Source organism: Megalobrama amblycephala, linkage group LG1 (assembly GCF_018812025.1).
Source record: "Megalobrama amblycephala isolate DHTTF-2021 linkage group LG1, ASM1881202v1, whole genome shotgun sequence".
NCBI lineage: Eukaryota > Metazoa > Chordata > Actinopteri > Cypriniformes > Xenocyprididae > Megalobrama > Megalobrama amblycephala.
In genome coordinates, this window is record NC_063044.1 from 70,338,052 (window position 1) to 70,364,172 (window position 26,121).

The window sequence follows — 26,121 nt, forward strand, 5'->3', positions numbered from 1 at the left end:
TGTTTGCTTTTTTAATTTCGTTGTGTTGTGCACTACTGGGCCACCGTAGATAAGCAACAACAACAAAAAAAAAATGCTGGGAAAGATCAGCTCTACATCAAAATATAGAAGGGCAAGCAAGAAGGATGAGAAAGAAAAACAGGAAGAAGAGGAAAACGAGGATGAAGAAAACCAAAGATATAGACACTTCTTGTTAGTTTTTGTAAGTTTGTGAGAGCTGTTTTTGTCAAATTTGGATTGCTAATATAGCAGAGGTATTTTTTAGTTATTTATTATTTATTTATTTTTCTGATACAGAAGAGACAGTAACTTGTCATAATAAAATATGTAGAGTAACCTCTGAGAAGCCTTTCTGAATTTGTGTATTTGGTTATAGATAGTGTTTTGTAATATAACAATTTTATATCCATACAGAGGAGGCATATTTTAAATGTATTGAAATTATAAGGCATCTTTGAGTAAACTTCGAGTATCATTTGAGCATTGCCGGGCCGAGTGTCCTGGTTTTTGGTAATTAAAATATGGTCACCTATAGTGTAAACTGAGTTTCAAAAGGTGCATCTGCGGTCGCCATCTTCACTGTATAAAGCTGTTTCTAGAAAACAGATAAACAAAAACTATCTCAGTATTTTCTCGAAATGATTCATAAAACACCGCGCTGTGTGGAATATAATCTCACAGGAGTCGAGATGCTGTTTGTTCACTTTCACTTTCGGTTCCTCGTCAGCTGCAGTGACGTCATCAACACAGCATCACATGATCCTATAGAGGAGACGCCTGATTTTTTTTTTTTTTTTTTTTTTTTTTTTTTTATTGACATAAAATAAGAATATAAAAATATATATAAAATAGAATAAAAAATATATATAAAATAAGAGACAAACAAAAAATAAATAATGATAATAAATAAACAATGGAAAAGAAAAAAGAAAAAAAAAAAAGAGAAAAAACCCCTATGAGCCAGAGGTAATACTTAACGTAAATTAATATTGAAAAGGAGAGAAAGGTCCCTTTTTTTTTTCCCTTTCTTCCTTGTACATCATAAAAAGGCATAAATGTTATACTTTGTGCACAACAAATTGGACATTAGGGATAAGAAATAAAGCAAACGATTCAGTCAAACGTATAAAGTCAGCATTACAGTAGGCTAAAATGGTAAAGTTAAATAGCTTAAATATATAAAATTTGCCAGGGAACAAATTATAGATTAATGAGACCAAAGATCGCCTGTTATATATACAAAAGATGAATTATATCATGTTAAACCACTACAAGTCAAGTCACCTTTATTTATATTTATATTACAGTGATAACTGGTATATAATTATAAATTCTTAAAGAAAATGCTTAAGGCTAGAAGTATCTCCTAACTTGCCGATTTAGGAGAAAAGGCGTGTCAGTCCTAATTTTAGGAGTCCTAAATTTTTGCTCTAAGAGTATTTCACAAAGCATTTTATCGCTAAAACTAGCTCCTAAATCTGTGAAACGTTAGGAGTAGTCAAGAGGACTCCTAAGTCACTAAGACCAAATCACAAACAGTCCTAATCCACCCAAAGACACTGAACACCATTGAGGCAATAGCCTTGGGTGCTGAACCTTTTCTTCATAAATGCAATACATTTTGATTTATAGATTTGAATCTATGATGAGATGCCAAAAAAAAAAATCTTTAACAAATAAATAAATATTGTCCGATTACCTGTGGCAGTGGTTTTCATGAGTTCACACTTACAAATGATCGAATAGCGGGTTGGCAGAGGGATGCAAACAACTGTTGAAGTAACTATAGGCGAGTTGGCTCTCGTGTATATATTCCTCCTCTCAAGCTGATTAGAAATAAACTCTGTTTATAAAACATAATTTGTTGCTTGAATTCTGCATCCAAGATGCGGTCCACAATTAACTGTATATACTAGTTTAATTAGTGACACTTTAAACCTTTATGGCAACAATGGCAACATTTTATTTTGACTATGACAACATTTTTATTAAAAAAATATTTATTTGAACAGGGCAACATTTGTATTTTAAAACCTTTATTTTAATGTGGAAACATGACACCTCATTCTACAATATTTCTATGATTAAATCACTGACTCCTCCCCCATCAGCCAATCACTGTGTGTATACTCCATAGCAACGAGGTCAACCCCGCCCTTACTCTTAGCTTAAGACTTCAGTCTATTCCTTAGTAAAAGTTTGTCTCAGCAGCTTTGTGAATAGGTTTTAAGAGAAAACTCTTAGCTAAGAACTTTTACTGCTATTTAGGAGAACTCTTAGTGGTAAGATAAAATGTTCTGTGAATACGGCCCCTGATCAAATTTTCAAATAGCCGCTATCTTTATCAATAAACCACAGATTTGAGCTTTAAATCAGTACATTCTCTCCTGAAAACTCTTAAAACTACATATCATGACATAATAACAGTAATATGTTTAAACTACACAGGTTTTCTCCTCTGCTATTGACACTTGCTGGTTGGTGCGAGATGCATTCTGGGATACCTGGCTGTCTCAAGTCTGCACAAGTCACCTCTCGATGCATCCTCGATAAAAGGGGCGGATCAAAAACACATCTGGGGATTTGATCTGTACTTGGCTAGATGTGAACTTTGAATTGAACTTGGGCAGCGACTGATGACGTTTCACAAAAACAAGCAACAACGTATATTAAGAAATGGATAGTACACAATCACATCAGGGGTCGCTCCTCATCCACAACCTGGATAATTACTTTAATCAATTACTCAATGATTCTAACTTAAATTAATACATTGTTAGATAACTGTGTGATCTGTATATGTACATTTCTGAAATTAGATCATTTGGACACAGTCACCTCTAAATTGTAATGTTGACATGCATTTTCTGTAAACCTATTTTGAAATGATATGTATTGTGAAAAGTGCAATACAAGTACAAAAAGAAGAAAGAAAGTGAAACAATGAATAAATGTCAATTGAACTGAAATAATTCAACAGCAGCCACAGAGCAACAGCGCCAACTATAGGTGGAGAGTAGAGATTTGTCTCTTCTCAGCACATAAAGATGATCTATCATGGATCTTCATGTGTATCTTCAGGTGACTTTTAATAGAGAAACTCTTTCCACACTGATCACACGTGTGCGGCTTCTCTCCAGTGTGGATCCTCTCATGTTTTTTCAGATGTGATGACTGATTGAATCTCTTGCCACAGTGTGAACACTTGTAAGGTTTCTCTCCAGTGTGGATCTTCTCATGTGTTTTCAGAGATGATGACTGACTGAATCTCTTGTCACAGTGTGAACACTTGTAAGGTTTTTCTCCAGTGTGGATCCTCTCATGTGTTTTCAGTGTTCCTGACTGACTGAATCTCTTGTCACAGTGTGAACACTTGTACGGTTTTTCTCCAGTGTGAATTCTCTGGTGCAGTTTTAAACTGTTTGCTGTAGTAAAACTCTTCTCACACTCAAAGCATTTTCTCAATTTTCTCATTTTTACATAATGTTTATGTAAATATGACAGTGAAAAACTCTTTCCACACACAGAACATGAATGTGGCTTCTCCTTCGTATGAACTCTCAGGTGTTCCTTCAGAGCTGATTCCTCGCTCCGGTGTGGATCCTCTTGTGTTCTTTAAGGCGTGATGTTCACGTGTAGCTCTTGCCATACTGATCACATATGAACGGTCTCTCTCCGGTGTGGATCCACATCTGTTGTTTAGTCACAGTGAACAGAATGTTCCTGGATAAACATCTCTGTTGACCCTGGATCAACATTTCAATCTACCATTCAGATTTGGGGGGCATGTTTTCACTTAATGCCAAGTTTAGGCTTACAACCAGGGTGTTTTTCACTTATAATTTTCCTCTGATTTTAGGGATAATTTATGGGTTGGGTTAAGTTTAGGGGTAGGAGTATTTTCACACAGAAATGTTCCAGGATCAACAAAATATGTTGATCCAGGAACATGTCTAACTTGGCAAAATCACTGTTAGTCACTGCTACAGTCACTGAAATGATATTAAATAAATATAATGACACAGTGTGTGAGAACAGTTCCTAGTCTGTTTTTATTTGAGCTCCATGAGATGACGCATAGGAACATTCTGCTGCTGTTCACGGTCAGGAAATATTCCAGCGGAAGGAAAGCTTTTAGTGATTTTACTTCATTAAAGTTGCATTGATGCATATTTTTTCCTTTAATGTTTGAAGAGTTCATTTGCAAAAACCCATAAATGCTTCTTTAAAAAAAAAAAACTGAACTGACTGCTGTGCGTTGTTTCCACATATAGCACATTCTGAACCCTAAATTTGTTTTGTCAAAAAAGTCAGTATTGTCCACTGTCAAGGCATCGCGAGTTCACGTTTAACAGCAGAAGCCGACAAGCGCCCAGAAACTGACAAGTCTGTTTTAGCAAATAAGAGCACAGTATTCAGGTCAGGTGACAAGGCTGCTAGTCACTTCAAAAAGAAGCGCTAGCTGAGGAGAGTTTTGTCAAAGCGGACTACAAGTGATCGAGGATTTCTAATTTCGACTCCTGCAAGTCCTTGTACACCATATACATCTTACATGCTGAAACTTCGTCCCTTTGCGCTTTAGTGTGTGTCCGTGACCGCGCGTCAGTGTTTGCATGTGTGTGCGTTTGTGTGCACACGTCTTTTAAATGCAATTACAAAGCAATTTCTTGGTTTTGTTTAACTTTAAAACATGAAATGTGGAGTTATCTGCTTTTGCTAAAAAATCATGAACTTTAATTTTGTATGTTACCTGTATTTTTTGGAGTTATTATTACTTAATCAAAACAACCCAACTGCAGTTTGATTGATATTAATTGGAATGCACAGTAAAAAAAACATAATTTGTGAGAATTGCAAATGAACTCTTCATTTGTATTGTGTGGTAACCATTTTATAAAAGCAATAAGGTACTTGAGGGTAGTGCTGCATTGTGAATAAGTCAAGGCTGAAGGGGATGCTTGGCTTTGTGTTGTGCCTAACAACACCCTTCAGCCTTGACTTATTCACAATACAGCAAAGCCTCTCATATTTTATTGCTTACATGTGTGCTTTCTATGTCATGCAGAGTCTGAGTTTGTGTGGAGCAGCATTTAGTGTTAATGGAGCAGCTCTGAGAAACATGTCTTAGGTGATAAATTGCAATCAAAGATTTTTTCAAATCAACTACTTGAATCATGACAGCACTTCTGCTTTCTATGTGGTCATCTCACCAATCAGAGGCCAAGAGTGTTTGAGCTTTTTTCCAAAGGATATCTTTGCTTTAGTGGGAGGAGAGATGTTTCTTATTTCAGCTTTCCCACTGTTGCCATGTTCTCATTATGTGAGTAGCCAGTCCTGCAGGATGAGGCTGATTATTCCACTGCTTTTATGGATACCATTGGTATTCAATTACCAGGTTTCTTCCCAAAGCCGGTAAGTTGAATTTTAAATTATATATTTATTATAATTATTATTATTATATATTTTTTTTTTTTTACAAATAATTACAACAGAATGTAACACGTTGAATTAAACATGAAATATTTAAGTGGAAAGACTAATTTTATTTATTTTTTTTTTTTTTTTATAAAACATACTTGAATAATCTTTGTTTTAATTGCAAACCAATTCTAATTTTACAGTGTAAATTAAATCTGTTCATCATATGCTCTTCAGAAGACTTGGACTAAACTGCTCAAATAATATGAATTACTTTTACGATGTTTTTATGAACGTCAAAGTTTTAGGTAGAATTAATGAGGGGCAGAAACCTGTCATTCAAATGTATTTTTGGCATTGAGCCTTTTGGGTTTGAAACGACATGATAAAAGATAAAAAAGGGTGAATAAATGACCATTTTTACTTTTGGATGAATCAACCCTTACAATGTAAAGTATTTTATTTGTGTTTACAGTGGCAGTCAAACTCTTGACTCAACACCAAAGTAAGTACAAAACTTTCCAATCTCGTCAGTGTAAAGATACACAAACATAAAGCAGATAGCAGGTGATCCAGTATGCATGTATTTTTACTTTATGCAAAACAGATAAGGACTTTGTAATGAAACTGTATGTATTTTCTGTCAGGTTTATCATGTTAGCTCCAGCAAGACTGAGGCTTGGAACCAAACTGAATATCTTACTAGAGGCACACAGTCTGTCCGAGCCAATCACAGTCAAAGTCATTGTCTATGCTTTCGAGAAGGAATCCGTCCTGATGCGGGACTCTGCCATCCTCAATTCAGCCAACCGCTATAGTGATCTCAAAACCATAGAGGTTGGCTCAGAAGACCAAGTGTATTTATTGTCTGTGTTTATAGAAACTATATATCTGCCATTTTGTAATTAAGCAAAATGTAAATGTTAACTAATCAGTAGTAAATGTTTTGTTTTGTTTTTTAAATCAGGTAAAGCTTGTTTGGATAATTATCACATAAAATCTTCTTACTACTTCTACTTTTTTTCATAAGATCAACCCAAACTTGTTTAAAAAAAAAGTGAAACAATCTGTGAGACTGGTTGTGGAATTTGGGAGTTTCCACAAAGCTGAGAAAATTATCATGGTGTCGTTCCGGTCTGGATACATCTTCATTCAGACTGATAAACCGGTTTACAACCCTGGGGACACAGGTCAGAACTCACACTGCATGACTAAGCACTAGGGCTGGGTTACAAATATAGATTTCTTGATTCAATCAATTATCATTTTAAAGATCTGATATCAACTATTAAATTCCAAGAAAAGATCATTTCAGCCTATACTGTTTTCAACTGATGAATGAACAAAGCATTATATTGTGCCTGCCATCCAATAAGTCACAGTAAGCTTTGTGCTTTGTTACTTTTGATATGAATCCAAGTCTCAGCTTTAAAGATCAGTCAATTTTATTATATGTTATTTATATGTTTTGGCGCTCTTTAATGTGGCACGACAGATACCTTTATCACCTCAGATCAAGCGAAGTGGCAGCACAGAGCACATGTAAATTGATCGTCTTCTGCTTTACTACTAGTTACAGCACGAAAAAAACATGAATGAACATTAGAGGGTATTTTGAAAGACACAGTAAAACTTACCTGAAATCTGTATCTTGTCTCATGTAATTGCTCAATCAGTATTTCAACCATGGAAAGACATCAGTAAAACAGCTTGTGAAACAATATGTCATGTGATGTTAGATTTACCTCAGAAACGCCATGAGCATAAACTCAATATGAACTCAAGGGGAGCATTTTGCTGAATGTTTGCAATATTGCATATTCATTGTGTTTTTACTTAACATTCGACACCAAGACAAGTACCCCGGGTGAAAAAAAGTACATTTCTATAATGTAGTTAAAGTGCTCTATTTTCGTGCAATAATTTTGTACTTAAGAAGAACTAAAGAAGAATTTTTAGTATATTAAGATAATCTTAAGAACATCTGAGTGTACTCAATTTTGAGACAGTATGGAATATGAACTAAAATGTGCTTTTAATATACTATCTCTGTATTTAAAAACTATATTTAGTTACCACATCAAGTGAACTAAGTGGTAAATACACAGATAGTATATTAAAAGGCATTAATAAAATATATATTAAAAGCAAGCATTTTAGTTGAGTACACTCAGATGTTCTTAAGATTATATTAAGAAGTACTAAAGAAGAATTTTTAGTATATTAAGTACAAAATTTGTGCACTAAAATAGAGCACTTTAAGTACATTATAGAAATGTACTGTTTTCACCTGGGACAACTACACTGTACAGTAGTGATGTTCGGTTCTTGAACGAACACTAATCAAACTGAATCGAACTTTTGTTCCGGGTTGATGACGCAAGGCGCACAAGCCGAAGTAGCATGTATGATTCAAAAAGAACCAATTGAGACGGTGCCGAGGATTACAGAGGAGTCCGATGAGTGAGTTGATGATACCATGCAAGCCTGAGGGACGTTCTGGAAATATGCTTATTATGACTACTGTTATTAAAACCTGCAAAAACCTTTTTGTTGAGAGATGTAAATAGGCTACGTTTACTATGGTCTCATACATGCAGATTATATTTTAAGTTAAGTGAAATCAATGAGTTTACATTGGACATGTAGAACATATCTGCATTAGTGCATAAATATGTGTGGTGTTGTTGCGAATCTTATCCAAGATGTAGGCTAATCAATATTGGTCAGTCGTGTCCGACATAAGGGATCAGTGATCCAATGAAACTGACCACAAACTTGACCACAAACTTGTGAATGTGTGAATGTGAATGAAAGTGAATGAAAGGCAATAGTCAGCAGTTCACACAAATGACTTTTTAGTTGAATGTTGCAATATGCGTTGACACAAATGACTTTATTTGAACATTTCTTTGATATAACATGACACTGAGTTGTTAGAAAAGAAATGCATAGTGGCGTCTTAGCATGATGACGTCAGGAACCTATGAATCGGCTTTTTGAACAAAGTTTGATTCATTTCCGCGAACCGGTTCATTTCGGACAGTTCAGCTCAATGATCCTGTTCACGGAAATGAATCGAACTTTACATCACTACTGTACAGAAGTTAATTTGCTATAATATACACAGACTTAACAAGAAACACCTGAAAGCACAATGAACCAATGAAAATGTGACACATGATCAAAACAACCAATCAGAACATGACACATTCACAAGGGGAGCACATGGTAAACAGGAAGCAGGGGACCTGACTAAGGCATATTTAAAAAAAATAAAAAGACACATAAACAAACAAAACCCAAACCAATGTGACAAGGCCCCAGTTAATCAATATCAAATCGAATCGAAAGCTCCTGAATCAAAATCTAATTGAATTGTGAAATTTGTGTTAGTAACCAGCCCTGTTAAGCACAAAGTTTGTTAAATTACAAGTTACAACTGTATCACTATCACTTCTCACTTTCTGTCTCTGAATCTCTCAGTTCATTACAGGGCTTTTGTGTCCAATCATGAATTCCACGCTTTCAACACCAACATATCTCTTGAGATTCAGGTAACTGTCATTATCATTAAAATTAGCTTCATTTCATTTCATTTCATTGCATACATATATTTTAATTTTGATAATTTTTTTATATATATATATATATATACCTCCATGGAACAATCAGAACCCAGATGGTGTTGTGGTGCACATCAGCTCCAACACCAGTGCAAGCGACGGGATTCTCTCTGAAAGCTACCCTCTACCTACTGTGGACAAGTATGCAAAGAAAACCGTTAGATTTGTGTTTTAATTTTGTTTTAACACTTTATTTTGATGGTCCACTTTAGAAATTATGTTGACTGTAATTAACTTTGAAATTACTTGCCAACTAACTCTCATTATATGAGTAGAGTAGTAAACTGTCTGCTTAATATCTGTCAAAACCTTATTCTATACTCCCCAATAGGCACGTATAGTAATTTATGCTCTTAAATATTAATATTTAGTATTAATATTTATATTTAGTCATTTGGTCATGTCACCTAAGGGGAGAGTGAAAGTGTCAGATGATTCCTTCTTATATTACGGCACACAAGCCAAGGAATTTCACCTTGACAATAAAGAACAATCATGGAAGATTGTTGACTGAATTAGAATTATATAAATTGGAGGAAGTTCATCATCTGACCATCTGACCAATCTAACCAAACAAGTGCTGTTTTTGTCCTGAATAGCACGAATGCAAATGCGATACTGATTTTATACAACAATTCAATAAATAAGAAGTAATATTGTGTTATATTTTAGACACAATATTATCTGTTTTTGTTACTAATAAAGCCATAGCAGAATGATTGTGTGTCTGAGCAACACAACATTTTTTCTGAATGAATTCACGTTTTGACAAATTGGATGAATCAAGGCTTGTTCAACTTGAAGCAGTTGAAGTTCAGATATTATTTTGTCTTGTGGACTATATGTACATTTTTGATGTGTGAAATAATTTAGGGCAGTACTAAAAATATCTAATCTTTCATTTGGCACTTTAGCCAATTATGGAATTAATATTTTGCTTTTAATTCCTAGAGAGGGAAAATGGAAAGTTGTTGCGAAGTTTGATGATGTTGAAGAAAACGCATTCAGTGCGGGGTTTCATGTAAAGAAATATGGTAAGTTCTTTATATTCTTCATGGTGACATTTACCTGCTGCTATGCATGGTTAGAATAACCCTATTTCTCCTTGTCCCCAAGTTCTCCCAGCATTCAACGTCACTTTAACGTCAAAGAAACCCTACTTCAACCTACACGAAGATAAGTTGGAAGTAGAAGTCAGAGCCAGGTGTGTTTCAATTACAACCGCTTTTACTGTTACTCAACACTCACTGAAATGACAAACATATTAAAATGGATTGAGGGTGCTCTGATCAGGATTTTTGAAGCCAAACACCTGCTGATACGATCACTAATAACGATAATTTTGAAGCCCTTCTTTTTATCATGTAGAATTATTTATAGGGATGCTTCAATCAGGATTTTTACAGACATTCAAAGTAGTAAGCTGTCTGCTTAATATCTGCCAAAACCTTATTTTATACTCCCCAATAAGACATTCATTCAGGGCCTGAATTTAATTTATGAAAATGGGGGAATCCAAATTTTTTCAATTCAGAGAAAACTCTGAATTGAATTCACAAAACAAAAAACAAAGAAACTAAATAAATAAATAAAACACACAAGTAAACAGTAATAAAATAAGCACCATTTACAAGCAGTATTACAAATAAATAAAATAGAATAAAGATAAATATCATAAACAATTCTTTAAGTTTATTTTTCAGGTAGGTCTAACAGTAGTATTGACAGGTAAGAAATATTAAAGACCCCCTGTGGTGAAAATCAAGTTTTTAATGTTGTTTATATGTCTATGTAGTGTTTTTAATATGCTTTAAGACGAACCATGTTCAAATTCATAAGTCAACACCATTGCTGAGTATTTTATGTTTGAAACTGCAGGAAACCAAAATCCTGCGGTTTGAAATCAGTGGTGTTTGTGACGTCACAGACTACCTTGTAACCAAATCACAACAACGTGCCGGCGGGTTTTAGCATATCATTAACTATGACCGATCTGAAGCAGGAAAGTATTTCTGCTGATAAGAAAAATAGTGTAGATTTATCAATATAGAGAGTCTATAACGATGTTATGATGAACTATAAGCCTTTCTCCACTGGCGTTCTGAGTTGCTCAAAGCGTTTGTAAGGACACTGATTGTTAGAAGTCAGCTGTCTGACTCTGAGATGAAGAACGGAAATGGTGTGTGTAACATTAGCAACATATTATTAGCTGTTTGATAACGTAGTCAAGCAAAAGGCTAATCATATTAATTCATATTAATTGAACCATTGCAAGCGCTGTGCCTAGTGTGCAAGCGCAAAAAGTAAAATGACAGCTGACTTGAAGTAAAGCAAATAAAGTTCATGTTTTTGTCCTTCTAAATATTTTAATACTCTAAAACATAGCTAAGACATCTGAGCGTGTGCGTGTGACTGTGATTCATGTGCATATTCAGTCAGTGTGGAATCACACGTCAAGTTCTGAGAGAGATATTCAGTACATTATAAATTCTGATTTTGGCGCCTCTGGAATGGATCAAACCATAGATATTAGCCTATCTGATGAGTCCAAGTAAATACGCTGGAAATCCGCGCTCATTCAAGGATGTGCATTTATTTCATGTAGCCACAACACAAACAACAAATTACTAGTCACTGCAGCAACAGTAGACTCTCCGAGCTGGCGTGAGTGAGTGGAGGCAGGGCTAATTTGCATATTCATTGACCCATGTATATTAAATGAGACAAGGTTGTAGAGTTACATTCAAGCTATTTTAAGGCATGAAGAATTTTTTTCACTTGAATTTTTTTTTAAATATGTCATTTTGGTGATCAAAGATGAGTTTTTAAGGGATCAAATAATTGACTACAGGGGGACTTTAAAGACATTTAATAAGGAATCAAATGTAAATAATACTGGATGGTCTTCCCTGAGTAAATTAAATGCAGATTAATCCTTACAATTAAGGGTAAAAAACCTTATGAAAGTCATTCATTAGCAGTGAGTGTCATCAATGTTAATCAAACAACAAAAGACAAAGAAATCAGAGACAGTGGGAGGATTATTAGGCTGCTGTCACTTTAATATTGAATGCACACAGATCCAATATAGGCTAGTGTTACACAGATAGTTACAGAACTGTTTGCGTTCCTTTGTGACAAAACCGACTGTATTTATGTGCATACTCATCAGGACGGTAATTTTGTACACACATTTGAGTATATTTGACCATTTAAGTGCAATTTGGTACTGGCGAGCTGTTTGTGAGGTGGCCTTATGTGTGTGTGGTTTGAGTGTGCATGAGTTCTCCGTCTCTAGGAGAGTGCGCGAGTGCTGCTGAGTGGTCTAAACACTGGCAAGACTTAAAAGGACATGCAAATTAGAAACTTAAATGATGATGCAAGACTGCCTCGATTGTGCAAGTGACAATTCCTGTCAACTAGATCATTCATAGTGCAGACGTGATGTTGTGATGTGAAGCCATTTGCACATCTTGAGAGGGAAAGAGGGAGAACGTGCTGTGATTCACTCACGCTGTTTGTGAAATTAAATCTCACAGAAATTACTTCGTAAGTTAAAGAAATATGAATTGTGCCACACCTTCAGCATTATAATTATTTTACCCGCGCTTGACAGAGATCGAGATGGTGCCGCTGCGTTCCTCTCATCGTAGATGCGCGTCCTTTTGCTTCATCAGCATAAGATCTGTTTATAAGATCGGCCTTTATGGAGACCTCCGATCAAACTTCCCAAAGCGATTATCGGCCTATAGCGAATGGTAACTGATCAATCAGAGCACCCCTAAAATGGATGTGACATCAGCTCTAAATTGAATTATTGGGCCTTTATCTTGCAAAGCTACTTTTTGAAGTGAAACAGCACAGTTTTTATAAAACTCCCATACCACCAGTAATCAGCCAGATGCAGCCATCTCACAATTAACCTTCTGTTTGACATGCAAAGCAGGCTCTTTGGCCCTGGCAAAAATTTTTTGGAATGTTCCTGAAAAATATTTGTTTATGGGAAGCTTCTCGGAGAGGGGCTCTGGCCAAACTACGCAGTTACATAAAACCACACTATAAAACAACAGCATACTGTAGACCTGTGGCACCAGCCTCCTGGAGAAATGTCTTATATAACCTTAATTATTGAAAGTAAATAATCTTCATACCCAGGTGAAAAAAAGTACATTTCTATAATATACCTAAAGTGCTCTATTTTTGTGCACTAATTTTGTACTTAATATACTAAAAATTATTCTTTAGTACTTCTTAAGAACATCTAAGTGTACTCAAGTGTGCTATTTTGAGACAGCATGAAATATGAACTAAAATGTGATTTTAATATACTATCTCTGTATTTAAAAAATATATTTAGATACTACTTATAGTACATTTGAACCCATAGTATACTACAAGTTTTTTTTTTAAATTCAACAAATTCAGTGGTTTAAATTCGGCAGAAAATTCAACATTTTACATCCAGGAACTGCAGGAAAAGCAGTAGAGTACCAATGTATGATCTCCATCTGCTGTTAGTCGTCCTAACCAGCAGGTGCCGCTAGCGGCTGTTTATGAAGACCAAAGCAACGTCTTGTAAGTCATCATTCATTCAATAAAACGGCCCTCATAGCACACGTACATCTCGGAGACGTCTATTTGATGTGGTGTTTACATCTGGAAGACGTATTTTTGAGAGTGTTTGCTCATCAGCAATACGTCTATTGGACGTTTCTTGTCAGATGTCAAAAAGACGTTTAGAAGATGTCTTTAAGACATTTATGATTTAGAATGTATGTAAAACTGACATCTTAAAGATGTCTATCAGATGTTTGTAAACAGCAGATGCTTTCCAGATGAAGTGATCTTTAACAGACATCATCTATCGGGGGGATTTGCAGAAATAGAGCAAGCACGTGTGATGATTATCAGGGCCAGTATAAATGCAGAAAAGCTGATAAAGACACAAAAGCTGCATTTATGTTTAATTCAGTGTCTTTACGGTTACTTTCCCTGTGTAGGCTGCATAAGCAGCTTTCTCTACAGCAGTGGTTCTCAACCTTTTTTTCCAGTGGGCCACACTATGTCCAAGTTCAAGTCTTAAGGGCCGCACATCATTTATATGACGTCACCGATGCAAACCAACCACATGTCATATTATGGTATCTAGACAATTACAATTACATTTATTATTATTATTAGTATTATTAGAGAGTAATTCTACTCACCATTAATGGGATACCTGATGTTGTCGGGAGCTGACCAATTTGGTGAAATTCGGCTCGAAAGAAGTCGCAGCACAGTGAAGTTGCGACTGTAAGTTGCTGTCTGTAAGACGCGCACGGAAACGTGACTTGACGCGCGCGTTATTACAGAAAATATCCGTTCGCAAACGTACATTGATCCAAATATGGAAAGCACTCTCGAACTTAATAATCTGAGATTTTGTCCAGTGATGTTTCGCCACATTTCTGCAACTAAAGTTGATTGCTGTGCGGTATGGGTGTGTTCTCTTGCCTGAACATCCATCAATTCATCTTCAAGTGCGCGGCAGGGCAAACCAAAAGTTGCAGCCAAGTGCTTGATATTTTCCACAGGGAAAGTGAATGGCTCTCTGATGAAATGTCCTGCAAATCATCCTCAAAATCTGAAAAATGAGCGATTAATTTTTCTTGCATTTGATTGACAGTTGTAACGAACCGTTCTCTCTGTTGTATGTCCAGTACACCCTCACATGTGTCATTCAGAAGTGGAAAGTGAGTTAAATCACTATATTTGAGTAGTGTAATGTACAGCCCTAGCTTCATTTTGAAACTCTCAACACAGCCCAACAGATCATCAATGTGTTTTTCGTCACCTTGAAGTTGCAGGTTCTGCTTGTTTAGGTGAGCTGTGATGTCTGCAAGAAAAGCAAGGTTGGCTTTCCACTCATGTTCGAATGAAGTTGACCACCTTGACCACAGCGCCCATAACCTCCATGAGATATCCATCAACTAACTTGCTGCATAGTGCTTGCTGGTGCACAATACAGTGAAACGCCAACAAGTCAGGGGAGATTTTTTGCATTTCAGCGACGAGACCCTTGTGTTTTCCCTTCATTGAGGGTGCACCATCAGTAGTGATGGAGACAACTGATGATGTCGGTATGTTCATGTCTTCGCATGCTTCACTAAGGGCTCTATGAATGTCCTCGCCCCTTGTTCGTTCATGTAGCAATTTCAACGCCAGTAAATCTTTCGTAACCTCAAACGTTCCTGAATTCACACATCTCACCCAAATGCAAAGCTGGGCAACGTCTCCGATGTCTGTCGATTCATCCGCCGCTAAACTGTTAGAGTTCAATATTGAAGACAACACTAACAATATATGTTCTCTGATGAAAGTATATTTTGCATTTCCTTTGGAAATCAGGGTCCCAGAGTCTGGAGGAAGAGAGGAGAGGCACACAATCCACGTTGCTTGCGGTCCAGTGTAAAGTTTCCACAGTCAGTGATGGTTTGGGGTGCCATGTCATCTGCTGGTGTTGGTCCACTGTGTTTTCTGAGGTCCAAGGTCAACGCAGCCGTATACCAGGAAGTTTTAGAGCACTTCATGCTTCCTGCTGCTGACCAACTTTATGGAGATGCAGATTTCATTTTCCAACAGGACTTGGCACCTGCACACAGTGCCAAAGCTACCAGTACCTGGTTTAAGGACCATGGTATCCCTGTTCTTAATTGGCCAGCAAACTCGCCTGACCTTAACCCTATAGAAAATCTATGGGGTATTATGAAGAGGAAGATGCGATATGCCAGACCCAACAATGCAGAAGAGCTGAAGGCCACTATCAGAGCAACCTGGGCTCTCATAACGCCTGAGCAGTGCCACAGACTGATCGACTCCATGCCACGCCGCATTGCTGCAGTAATTCAGGCAAAAGGAGCCCCAACTAAGTATTGAGTGCTGTACATGCTCATACTTTTCATGTTCATACTTTTCAGTTGGCCAAGATTTCTAAAAATCTTTTCTTTGTATTGGTCTTAAGTAATATTCTAATTTTCTGAGATACTGAATTTGGGATTTTCCTTAGTTGTCAGGTATAATCATCAAAATTAAAAGAAATAAACATTTGAAATATATCAGTCTGTGTGTAATGAATGAATATAATATACAAGTTTCACTTTTTGAATGGAATTAGTGAAATAAATCAACTTTTTGATGATATTCTAATTATATGACCAGCACCTGTGTATATATATATATATATAATATACTTTACATACTTAAGTACAGTAAATATCACATACTTTAAAACTTTTACTCAAATAATATTCTAAACACTGACTTTAACTTCTACCAAAGTCATTTTCTGGTAAGATATTTATACTTTTACTCAAGTGTGGATTTCTGGTACTGTATCCACCACTGGTTCACTGCGATCTGAGCCCTAACTGCTTCAGGTGGCCCTTTACTACAGACAGCATGGTGAAATAGTTTAACATGTAAATGGAAAAACATTCAAAACTTAAAAAATGATAAGAATAACTATTTGTGTTCTTCCCAGGTATCTTTATGGTGAACAAGTGCAAGGTGTTGCATATGTGCTGTTTGGTATTGACATGAATGGTCAGAAAAGGAGAATCACTTCTTTGAAGCAACTGAATGATGTAAGTGAAAGAGAGGTGCGAGTATAAGAAAAAACTTAATGTATTATTTACTACAGATTCACCTGTTTATTTGCAGCTGAATGGAGGAAAAGTTAGTTTGAGTATGGCGGAGATAAAGAAGGTCTTTCCAGATACAAAAGGCCTACTAGGAAATTATGTGTACGTCAAAGCGTCAGTAATGACCAGCTCAGGTGGGAATTAGCCTTAATATGAGAGTAAAATTTGTATTACATATTTAGAAAACTACCATGATTACTGTTCTTATCACTCTAATATTTTAAATATGTTGATTTCAATTGACTTTTTTTGTCATGCACGGCAAAGCTTGTTTTTTGTTGACGGCAGTAAAAGGAATGAAGTGGTCCGGTGTTGTGCCGAAAAAACACCCCTGCTGTGATAAGCACCCCCGTCGCGGGGGGACACGTTCTTAGTTGGAGATATCAGGGGGTGCATTTCCTGGCAGACTGGCTTGCTGTGAAAAGCACCTGCACACTATAGACCTTATGTAGCCCCACCCCCTTTTTAGCGCTGCGCTCGTTGTCTTTTGACTTCCGGTTTGTATTTCCACAGCGATCTTACGTATTTATGAATGAACTACTCGTTTTAAAATCTTCCAGGTCTACTGACATTTGTTAAGACATCTGCTTTAAGCATAACAATGCTCATGATAACTTTCATTAACAGGTAAATCCACTTCACCAGCTAATTATTCTTCAACAGTGATGCCATAGAAATATATAGGGCTACCATAAAAACGGAAGTTCAAAGACAATTTTCTAAAGATGGCGGCGCGCTTGTTTCTCTGGTAAATAAGGTCTATAAGTACTACATACTACACTATACGTTTACTATACTAATATACTGCATCTAATGCAAAACTTATTATTAATGCACCCATCCTTTCAACCATAATTTGCAGGTAGTTTGAGTAGTTTGTTCCATTACACTGGTTCCATAAGTGTGTGAGTTCAGACGAAGAATATTCAAAAGCCTATTTTTTTAAATTGATCCTTACATTGATCTAAACAATACTCAATACATTTTAATACATTGCTGATACATTTATATCAACATGCCACTTTACAAGCTTCTTTCGTAGGCTGAACTAATCCAGACAAACAGTAATAGCCTATTAAAATTCTAAGAACATCTAGTGGATTTAAACAGCACTGTGGTCTCTGCCCTCTGTATTTGGAAGACTTGTTCTAAACAATTACTTAAACAATATTCCAAAACACTTTCTAATTATATCTGGAACTTAATGAGAACAAAATGAGATGTATAATGAGAACACTTACGATTATTGTCGATTGTTATTCGTTTGGTTATGCGGTTTTCAGCACAACACTGGCCAGGCCCTCCAAGGCTCACTCATGGCGCTGAAACTATAGCCTGTCCATAGTTTTTTTTTATTGTTTTGGGCTGTGTTTTTGTAATGTCTTAAGACTTTCTTCTCAGGTAGTGACCTTGTGGAAGCAGAGAAATCCGACATTAAAATAGTGATGTCACCCTACATGCTCTCCATCAGGGACACACCCAAGTATTTCAAACCAGGCCTTCCGCTAGGCATAGTGGTAAGTTTGGTACTCTGACATTTACTGCTTTATCTATGTTTGCATTATTCTTTAAGTGAAATATTAAAGGAGAATTATTTTATTTTTTTCTAGGTTACAGTGAGTAACCAAGATGGATCTCCAGCCCCCAATATCCCTGTTAAACTCAACTTCCTTCAAAAACCAATTCAAACACACAGAGGCACTATCAGGGTCTCCATCAACATGCCTGATGAAGACAAGAATCAAATGTTGAAGGTACATTGAACACCACAAAACTCAAACTTCAAATTCAAAATGAGGTATTAAGTTAAGGTCCATGACTCCACAGTGGCATTTGGGACAGGACTAGTATACACTCTTAAAATAAGTGTTTCAAAAGGGGGGTCTCACAGTGATGATGCCACAGAATAAAATTTGTTGGTTCTTCAAACATTTCGGTGAACAAAAGCCACTTCTTCTTAGATCAAAGAATATCTCAATGATCTAAAGAACCTTATGCAACTATAAAGACCTTTCATGAGATAAAAAATGGTCCTTGGATGTTACAGACAGGTTTTTTTGAACCATAGCTGACAATAAAGACAGAGTTTATATGCATGTGGTAAATATGTCCATACATTTGCAGGTAGAAACAGCACTTCCTGGTGTGAATGCAGAAAATCAGGCTGTACAGGAGATGACTCTGGAGCCATATTTAGGTTTTGATGGCTACAGTAAGAACTACCTGCACATCTCAGTGGGTGCCAAACAAGTGGTGGTGGGCAGCAGTCTTAACATCAAACTGTACATCAAAACAGCCTCGCCAGAACACAGAAAGCTTGTGAAGCAGCTGACATATGTTGTGAGTGTTGGACATTTTGGGAAGTGCTATACGTGACAGCAAAACAGTAGTCTTTATGTAAACAGTGCTCCCCCCCCCCCTCTCTCTCTCTCTCTAGGTTTTGAACAAAGGGAAAATAATAACAGCTTCTAGGGTAGATGTATGCCAGAATGACACAAATATTCCATTACTAGTTACCACAGAGATGTTACCTTCATTCAGGCTGGTGGCGTACTATATATTGCCATGGCAACTAAAAGCAGAAGTGGTGGCAGACTCCGTGTTTGTGGATGTGGAGAACCAGTGTGTAAGCTCAGTAAGTAAGTTTTAAACTACAAAATAATACGAAGAATATATAGCCTGCTCATTATAGATTGCAACAGTGCCCAGCCACCATTTTATTTACTTTTTTTTAAAGCAGCTCTTTTTTTTTTTTTTTTTTTTTTTTAAAGCAGCTCTGGTTCTGGAAGTATTTTTTTCCCCATTATTTTTTTTTACCTAAAGATATTTTACAAAAGTCATGAACCAAACCAACCAGCCGAGCCAAGAGGTGCATAACATAATTACAAAGTTTTATTTGAAGCAAAAAACTATTTGAAAAACAAAAGTACAAGACGATCTATCTACAGTATCTTTCTATTTATCTATCTATACATACCTATGAATATACATGGGTGACCTTTGACTTTTTTTTTTTTTTTTTGCAGGTACCTGCATCAGCAAAATATTTGCAAAAATTTTAAGCAAACAAGTTTAAGTTTGCTTGTTGTTTATTTACTCATTTATTTAATAATTCACTTAATTTTATTATCACAGGAAATTATATGTGCATCAGTGTCCATCATTTTGCAAGCAACTGATGATAAAGAAAAATGTCACGTCGCAATATTGTAAATATTTCGATTTTAAGCCGTGAAGGCAAGCCAGTTGATATCACACAAACTTTGTGTGAGATTTATGCAGGTGAAGAAGTCTCAAACTCCAGTCAATTATTCACTACAGAAACTGAAAGTAAAAACTGACTGAGCTTTTGGCATCTGTCACTGCATTAACGGCTCATATTCTCTTAGAGATGATGAGAGATAAATATAATATAATTATAAAATATGAGAAGGCATTTGCCTTCTAATTTAGCTTCTAAATAATGTGAATAGATGGCATCCACAAATGTATATACCATCTATTTATTAACTTCAGGTCTGTCTTTAAAGATTTATAAATAAATGTTTATGATTTACATTTAAAAATCCCTAGTTTCCCTATGGAAAAAAGTAAATGAAATATTTTTACTTTTGGAACCCAGCTGTTGCACACTATAGTCCTTGCAGCTTGCACAGTATTTTGTAAAGTATCTAGTAAAACAGTGTTGCTTGATAACCATAGAGTGGTATTTGTACATGCACAGAAAGGGCCGGCCCAGGCTCTATTGGTGCCCTAGGTGAGAAAAAAACTATTAAATGTTCAGAATTACAGAACATTTTTAAAACTGAACGCACCTGAAGGCAACAAAATAAAGGCTACATGTAGTAATTTATTTGTAGATGTTAGGCAGCAAGCTAGTTCATCTAATTAGCATACCCATTTAAATTCCATTTTGTGCATACAGTGGAAAATTACACAGTTTATTTTATTCATGAATGCTAGATTATAGTCCTAGTCATGGTATTTTTCAAAGGACATTTAGGTTAGCAATTTTTGGTGAATTAAAAGCAAGCTGTTACAATACAGATGGCTCAGAGACAGAAGATCACAGTTAAACTGTATTTATTGACACAAGCAGAGGTATAGTCGAACACAGGTGAGTTGAATAGCAGTTCTGGTGATTGTGAGAGTGAATGTAGAATGATACTGTCCTTTTTGAGTTGCAGATGATGATTTGGAGAAGATTGCTGGAGCAATGGTGACAGGGATGACGGAGAACACTCACACATACGATGGAGACACAAGAGGTAACGTTGGAACACTGGAGACAGGTAAGTAACAACAGGAGTCCTTGAGGTAAGCATCCAGGAAGAGTCCTTAGTTGCGAACGAGACCGGACAGTGAGTGAGTGTGTGTGAGCGTGTGGCTTATATGTGTGGAGTGATTGCAGAGGTGATGGCGTGCAGGTGTGAGTGATTAGTACTCAGGAGAGGGAGTGGTTCGGCTGCATTCACACCAGGCTCTGTGGAGGGAGAAACAGAGGGATGGTGAGGCTTAAGGAGTGACACATGGAATGTGAGGTGAATACAATACTCAGGTGGGAGTTGCAGTTTGTAGGTGACTGGGTTGATCTGCTCCATGATGGGAAATGGGCCAATGAACCTGGGACTCAGCTTACGGCACGGCTGCCGCAGACTGATGTCCCTCGTAGACAGCCAGACCAACTGTCCAGGTTGATAGGTCGGTGCTTCTGAGCGATGAAGGTCGGCTGTCATTCTGCGCCGCCGGAGGGCATGTTGTAGCTGGTGATGTGCTGAGTCCCAGACCCTCTCGCTCTCTTGGAACCAGTAGTCGACTGCGGGGACGTTCGATGGTTCCCCATCCCAGGGGAACAGTGGGGGTTGGTATCCGAGTACGCACTGTAATGGTGTAAGACCGGTGGATGGTTGACGTAGGGAGTTCTGTGCGTACCCAGGTACTGGTTCCAAGAGTCCTGGTGGCCATGACAGAAGGCATGGAGTTAGCGGCCAATCTCCTGGATCTTCCGTTCCGTCTGCCCGTTCGTCTGTGGATGGTAACCAGATGACAGGCTGACGGCCACACCCAGGAGTGAGAAAAACACCTTCCATACTCTTGAGATGAACTGGGGTCCTCAGTCGGAGACAATATCTTCGGGAATTCCAAAGTAGTGATTGAACATCAGTTCAGCAGGTTCCATAGCAGTTGGTAGTCCCTTCAGACGACAAGATTTAGAGAATTCTGTCTACTACCACAAATACACATGTAAAGTCATTGGAAGGAGGAAGATCTGTGATGAAGTCCACTTCCAGGTGTGACCATGGGCGGTTGGGAACGGGCAGAGGAAGGATCTTGCCCGATGGTCGTGGACTTTTTGGAAATGGCACAATCCCTACATCCCTGCACATACCTTCTGACATAAGATGCCATATTGGGCCACTAGAAGTGCTCTTTCAGCAGTGAGAGGGTTTCATTGACCCCTGGGTGGCCAGTGCCAAGTGATGTATGGGATGAGTGAATCAGTGGGGTGCGTCATGCTCTGGTGACGTATTGCCTTGTGGGAAACCCGACAGAGTGTTGGTGGAGGCATTGGTAGAGGGAAGTGTCTCCTCAGAGCATGTAATGGGGCTGACTACAAGTTCTTTGGGCAGGATGGACTCAGGTTCTTTGGTGTTCTCTTCAGGAGTATACAGACAGAGCATCAGCCTTTGTGTTCTTGGATCCAGGTCTGTAAGAGATGGTGAAATTGAAGCGGGTGAAGAATAGAGCCCAGCGGGCTTGTCTTGAGTTTAGTCTCTTAGCAGCACGAAGGTATTCCAGGTTGTGATCTGTGAGTACTAGGAATGGGTGTCTGGCCCCCTCTAGCCAATGCCTCCACTCCTCGAGGGCCAGCTTGACTGCTAGAAGTTCTCGGTTGCCAATGTCGTAGTTTACCTCCGCCGGGTTGAGCTTGCGGGAGAAGGTTCATGGATGGAGGCGGCTCGGATTCCCCTGCTGCTGTGATAACACCGCTCCTACTCCGGGTGTTGAGGCATCAACTTTGACTATGAAGGGCTTGTTGGGATCAGGATGTACCAGGAGAGGAGCGGTCGTGAAGGCTTCTTTCAGAGTGTTGAAAGCTTCTTCGGCAGATGTTGTCCAGGACATAGACTTGGGCTTGTTTCGCAGGAGGCTTGTGAGAGGGCTGGTGATGGAACTGTTGTTCTGAATGAAGCGTCTGTAGAAGTTGGTGAAGCTGAGGAAACGTTGAAGTTCTTTTATTGTGGTGGGAGTTGGCCAGTTCTTGATGGCGGCCACCTTCCCCTCGTCCATCCGGATGCCACTGCTGTCGATGTTGTAACCAAGGAACTGCACTGAGGGTTGATTGAATGAACATTTCTCGGCTTTGAGGAATAGCTGGAACTCTCTCAGGCGTTTCAGGACCTCCGCAACGTGGTGGTGATGTTCGGACTTGCTCTGGGAGTATATCAGAATATCATCGATGTATACCAGGACAAACTTGTGGAGAAACTCCCGGAGCACCTCGTGGATGAAATCCTGGAATACAGAGGGGGCGTTGACAACTCCATAGGGCATGACTAGGTATTCATAATGACCTGTGGGTGTGACGAAGGCGGTCTTCCACTCGTCCCCCTTACATATCCGGATGAGGTTGTACGCGCTGCGGAGGTCCAACTTGGTGAACACAGAGGCACCCCAGAGATGTTCTAGGGCTGCTGGGACGAGAGGAAGGGCATACCTGAACTTAACAGTAATGTTGTTGAGAGCTCTTTAATCAATACAAGGCCGCAAGCCTCTGTCCTTTTTTGCCACGAAGAAGAAGCTCGAAGCAGCAGGGGAAGTGGATGGATGGATGTAACCTTGAGCCAGGGCCTCCTTGATGTATTCCTCCATGGCCTTCTCCTCCGGGATGGACAGGGGATATATCTTTCCCCTGGGTACTGACTCACCCAGAAGCAGATTTGAAGCTCTCTTGGGGCAGAATACATCACTGAAGGGGGTGTAACAGGATGGAATGTCCACAGATCTTTTCTCCAGTGGGCTCTCAATGGAAGTAGCACAGACAGGAAGATGATTGGAGCTTGGAGAACTTGGAACAGGGAATTCAGAGAAACAGTCGTTAAAACAGGTGTCGCCCCACTTCAGGACTTCGCCGGTCTTCCAAGAGAGGATGGAATTATGCTGCTCCAACCACGGACGCCCTAGAATCACGTCAGCAGTGGATTCCTCCAGAACCAGCAATGAAATCCTTTCCACATGTAGAACACCAATTTGAAGTAGTGGACCGACACTCTGACTCACTTGACGTTGACTAACAGGCCTTCCAGTTATTGATTGGATCTGGTACGTTGTAGTCGTAGCCGTGGTCTTGAGCTTGAGCTGACGGCAGAGGGCGCCAGAGATGAAGTTGCCTGCTGACCCAGAGTCAAGTAGAGCGGTAACTGGAAGAGTAACATCAGCAGCAGTAAGCTTCACAACAGAGGTGAGTGCTTATTTATAGAAGGGAAGATGGCACTCACCATGGTACGAGGAGGACGAATGGGACATGAGAAGATTACATGTCCCAGAGCACCACAATAAAGACATAGATTCTGGGTCAGCCTTCTCTGCCGTTCAGCGGGTGATAGCCTAGATGAATCCACTTGCATGGGTCCGGTGGCTGGTTCTGGAGGGCTGACGGAGTTTGGCCGGCAGAGCACGGTGGTGAGCTTCAACTGGCCCTGGTGCTCTTCGAGACACGACTGCATACGAGTGGTGAAACGGATTGACAGCTGGATGAATCTTTCAAGGCCGATGGTATCCTCATATGCAGCGAGATGCAACCGTACTTGTGGATCCAGTCCTTGACGATAGGAAGTGAGCAAAGCTTGTTTGTTCCATCCGCTCTTGGCAGCCAGCGTTCTGAATTGAAGAGCATATTCGTTAACAGACATTTTTCCTTGTTTAAGATTATAAAGTTTATCACCAATGGCAGAATCCCAAGAGGGTTTTCCAAACACCTCTTTGAAGTGTTCAACAAAACTGGAATATGACTGGATAGCTGGATGTTTCTGGGACCAAATGGAATCAGCCTATAGAAGTGCCTTGCCGCTTAGTTGTGTAATCAGAAACGCTACTTTGGATTGCTCGTTGGGAAACGTGTGCGGTTGCATCTCCAGGACCAGTGAGCATTGTAGGAGGAAACCGTTGCAATCCTCCGCCGAACCAGAGTAGGGCGCTGCAGCGGTGAAGGAGTGATGGCGGTGTTTGCGGAAGTGATGGATGGTTGAGTCGGCGTGGGTGCTGGATGCACGGTGAGTGTTCGACGTAATGCATCGACCAGGTCTTGGAATTGGTTGGGATGACTCATGCTTGCGTCTACGATGTGGGTCCTGTCTTCTGTTACAATACAGATGGCTCAGAGACAGAATATCACAGTTAAACTGTATTTATTGACACAAACAGAGGTATAGTCAAACACAGGTGAGTTGAATAGCAGTTCTGGTGATTGTGAGAGTGAATGTAGAATGATACTGTCCTTTTTGAGTTGCAGATGATGACTTGGAGAAGATTGCTGGAGCAATGGAGACAGGGATGACGGAGAACACTCACACATACGATGGAGAAACAAGATATAACGTTGGAACACTGGAGACAGGTAAGTAACAAAAAGAGTCCCTGAGGTAAGCATCCAGGAAAAATCCTTAGTTGCGAACGAGACCGGACAGTGAGTGAGTGTGTATGTGTGAGCGTGTGGCTTATATGTGTGGAGTGATTGCAGAGGTGATGGCGTGCAGGTGTGAGTGATTAGTACTCAGGAGAGGGAGTGCGTTGTGATTGGCTGACATGGGAGCCTGGCGTGTCTGTGACACAAGTAGTGATGTACCTGAAATTAAAACAACATTACAGAAGCTTACATTAATTTTAGAGAAAATAAAGTCAAATTTAATAACCAGTTAACTCAAGCAAAATCGTTCCACAGTGTCAGTGTTTCCAGTTAAGATGTTCTAAAAATGCTATTTCAAAATACTGCACAAACATCACAGGCTAATACAGTGATAAACTTGAACGCCATGAATAATTAATGTGTTATGATTATGTATTATAATTATCATTACGCAGAAAGTGTTTACATTAGTCCTATATGATATGTTGTCGAATCTTATGATTTTGTTGTTTGTCAATTTTATTTTATTCTAACATTATCTTAATCAGTTCGATAATCAATCAGCCCTAAAATTCTTAATGATCAGTATTGCTTAAAGGATTAGTTCACTTCTGAATGAAATTTTCCTAATAATTTACTCACCCCATGTCATCCAAGATGTTCATGTCTTTCTTTCTTCAGTCGAAAAGAAATTAAGGTTTTTGATGAAATCATTCCAGGATTATTCTCCTCTTAGTGGACTTCAATGGCCTCCAAACGGTTGAAGGTC

At 38.5% G+C, this 26,121-nt stretch overlaps 2 protein-coding genes across 2 annotated transcripts in view; one reads left to right on the plus strand and one right to left on the minus strand.

The window, feature by feature from the left end:
- Positions 1–3,003: 3,003 nt before the first annotated feature.
- On the minus strand, positions 3,004–3,453 carry LOC125276843 (protein krueppel-like; the record flags this gene model as incomplete). Its single annotated transcript, XM_048204790.1, has 1 exon — positions 3,004–3,453. A coding segment is annotated over one exon (450 nt), but the record flags the coding sequence as incomplete, so codon positions are not given.
- Positions 3,454–5,126: 1,673 nt separating this feature from the next.
- The window catches only part of LOC125276910 (complement C3-like), a 67,565-nt gene continuing 46,570 nt past the window's right edge, over positions 5,127–26,121 (plus strand). The window contains 14 exon segments of the mRNA XM_048204920.1: positions 5,127–5,412; positions 5,894–5,923; positions 6,066–6,255; positions 6,449–6,608; positions 8,905–8,975; positions 9,094–9,185; positions 9,996–10,078; positions 10,161–10,248; positions 16,567–16,669; positions 16,746–16,860; positions 18,128–18,243; positions 18,337–18,480; positions 18,851–19,066; positions 19,164–19,361. Of these exon segments, the coding sequence (XP_048060877.1) occupies positions 5,276–5,412; positions 5,894–5,923; positions 6,066–6,255; positions 6,449–6,608; positions 8,905–8,975; positions 9,094–9,185; positions 9,996–10,078; positions 10,161–10,248; positions 16,567–16,669; positions 16,746–16,860; positions 18,128–18,243; positions 18,337–18,480; positions 18,851–19,066; positions 19,164–19,361 (1,743 nt within the window). The 5' untranslated portion in view covers positions 5,127–5,275.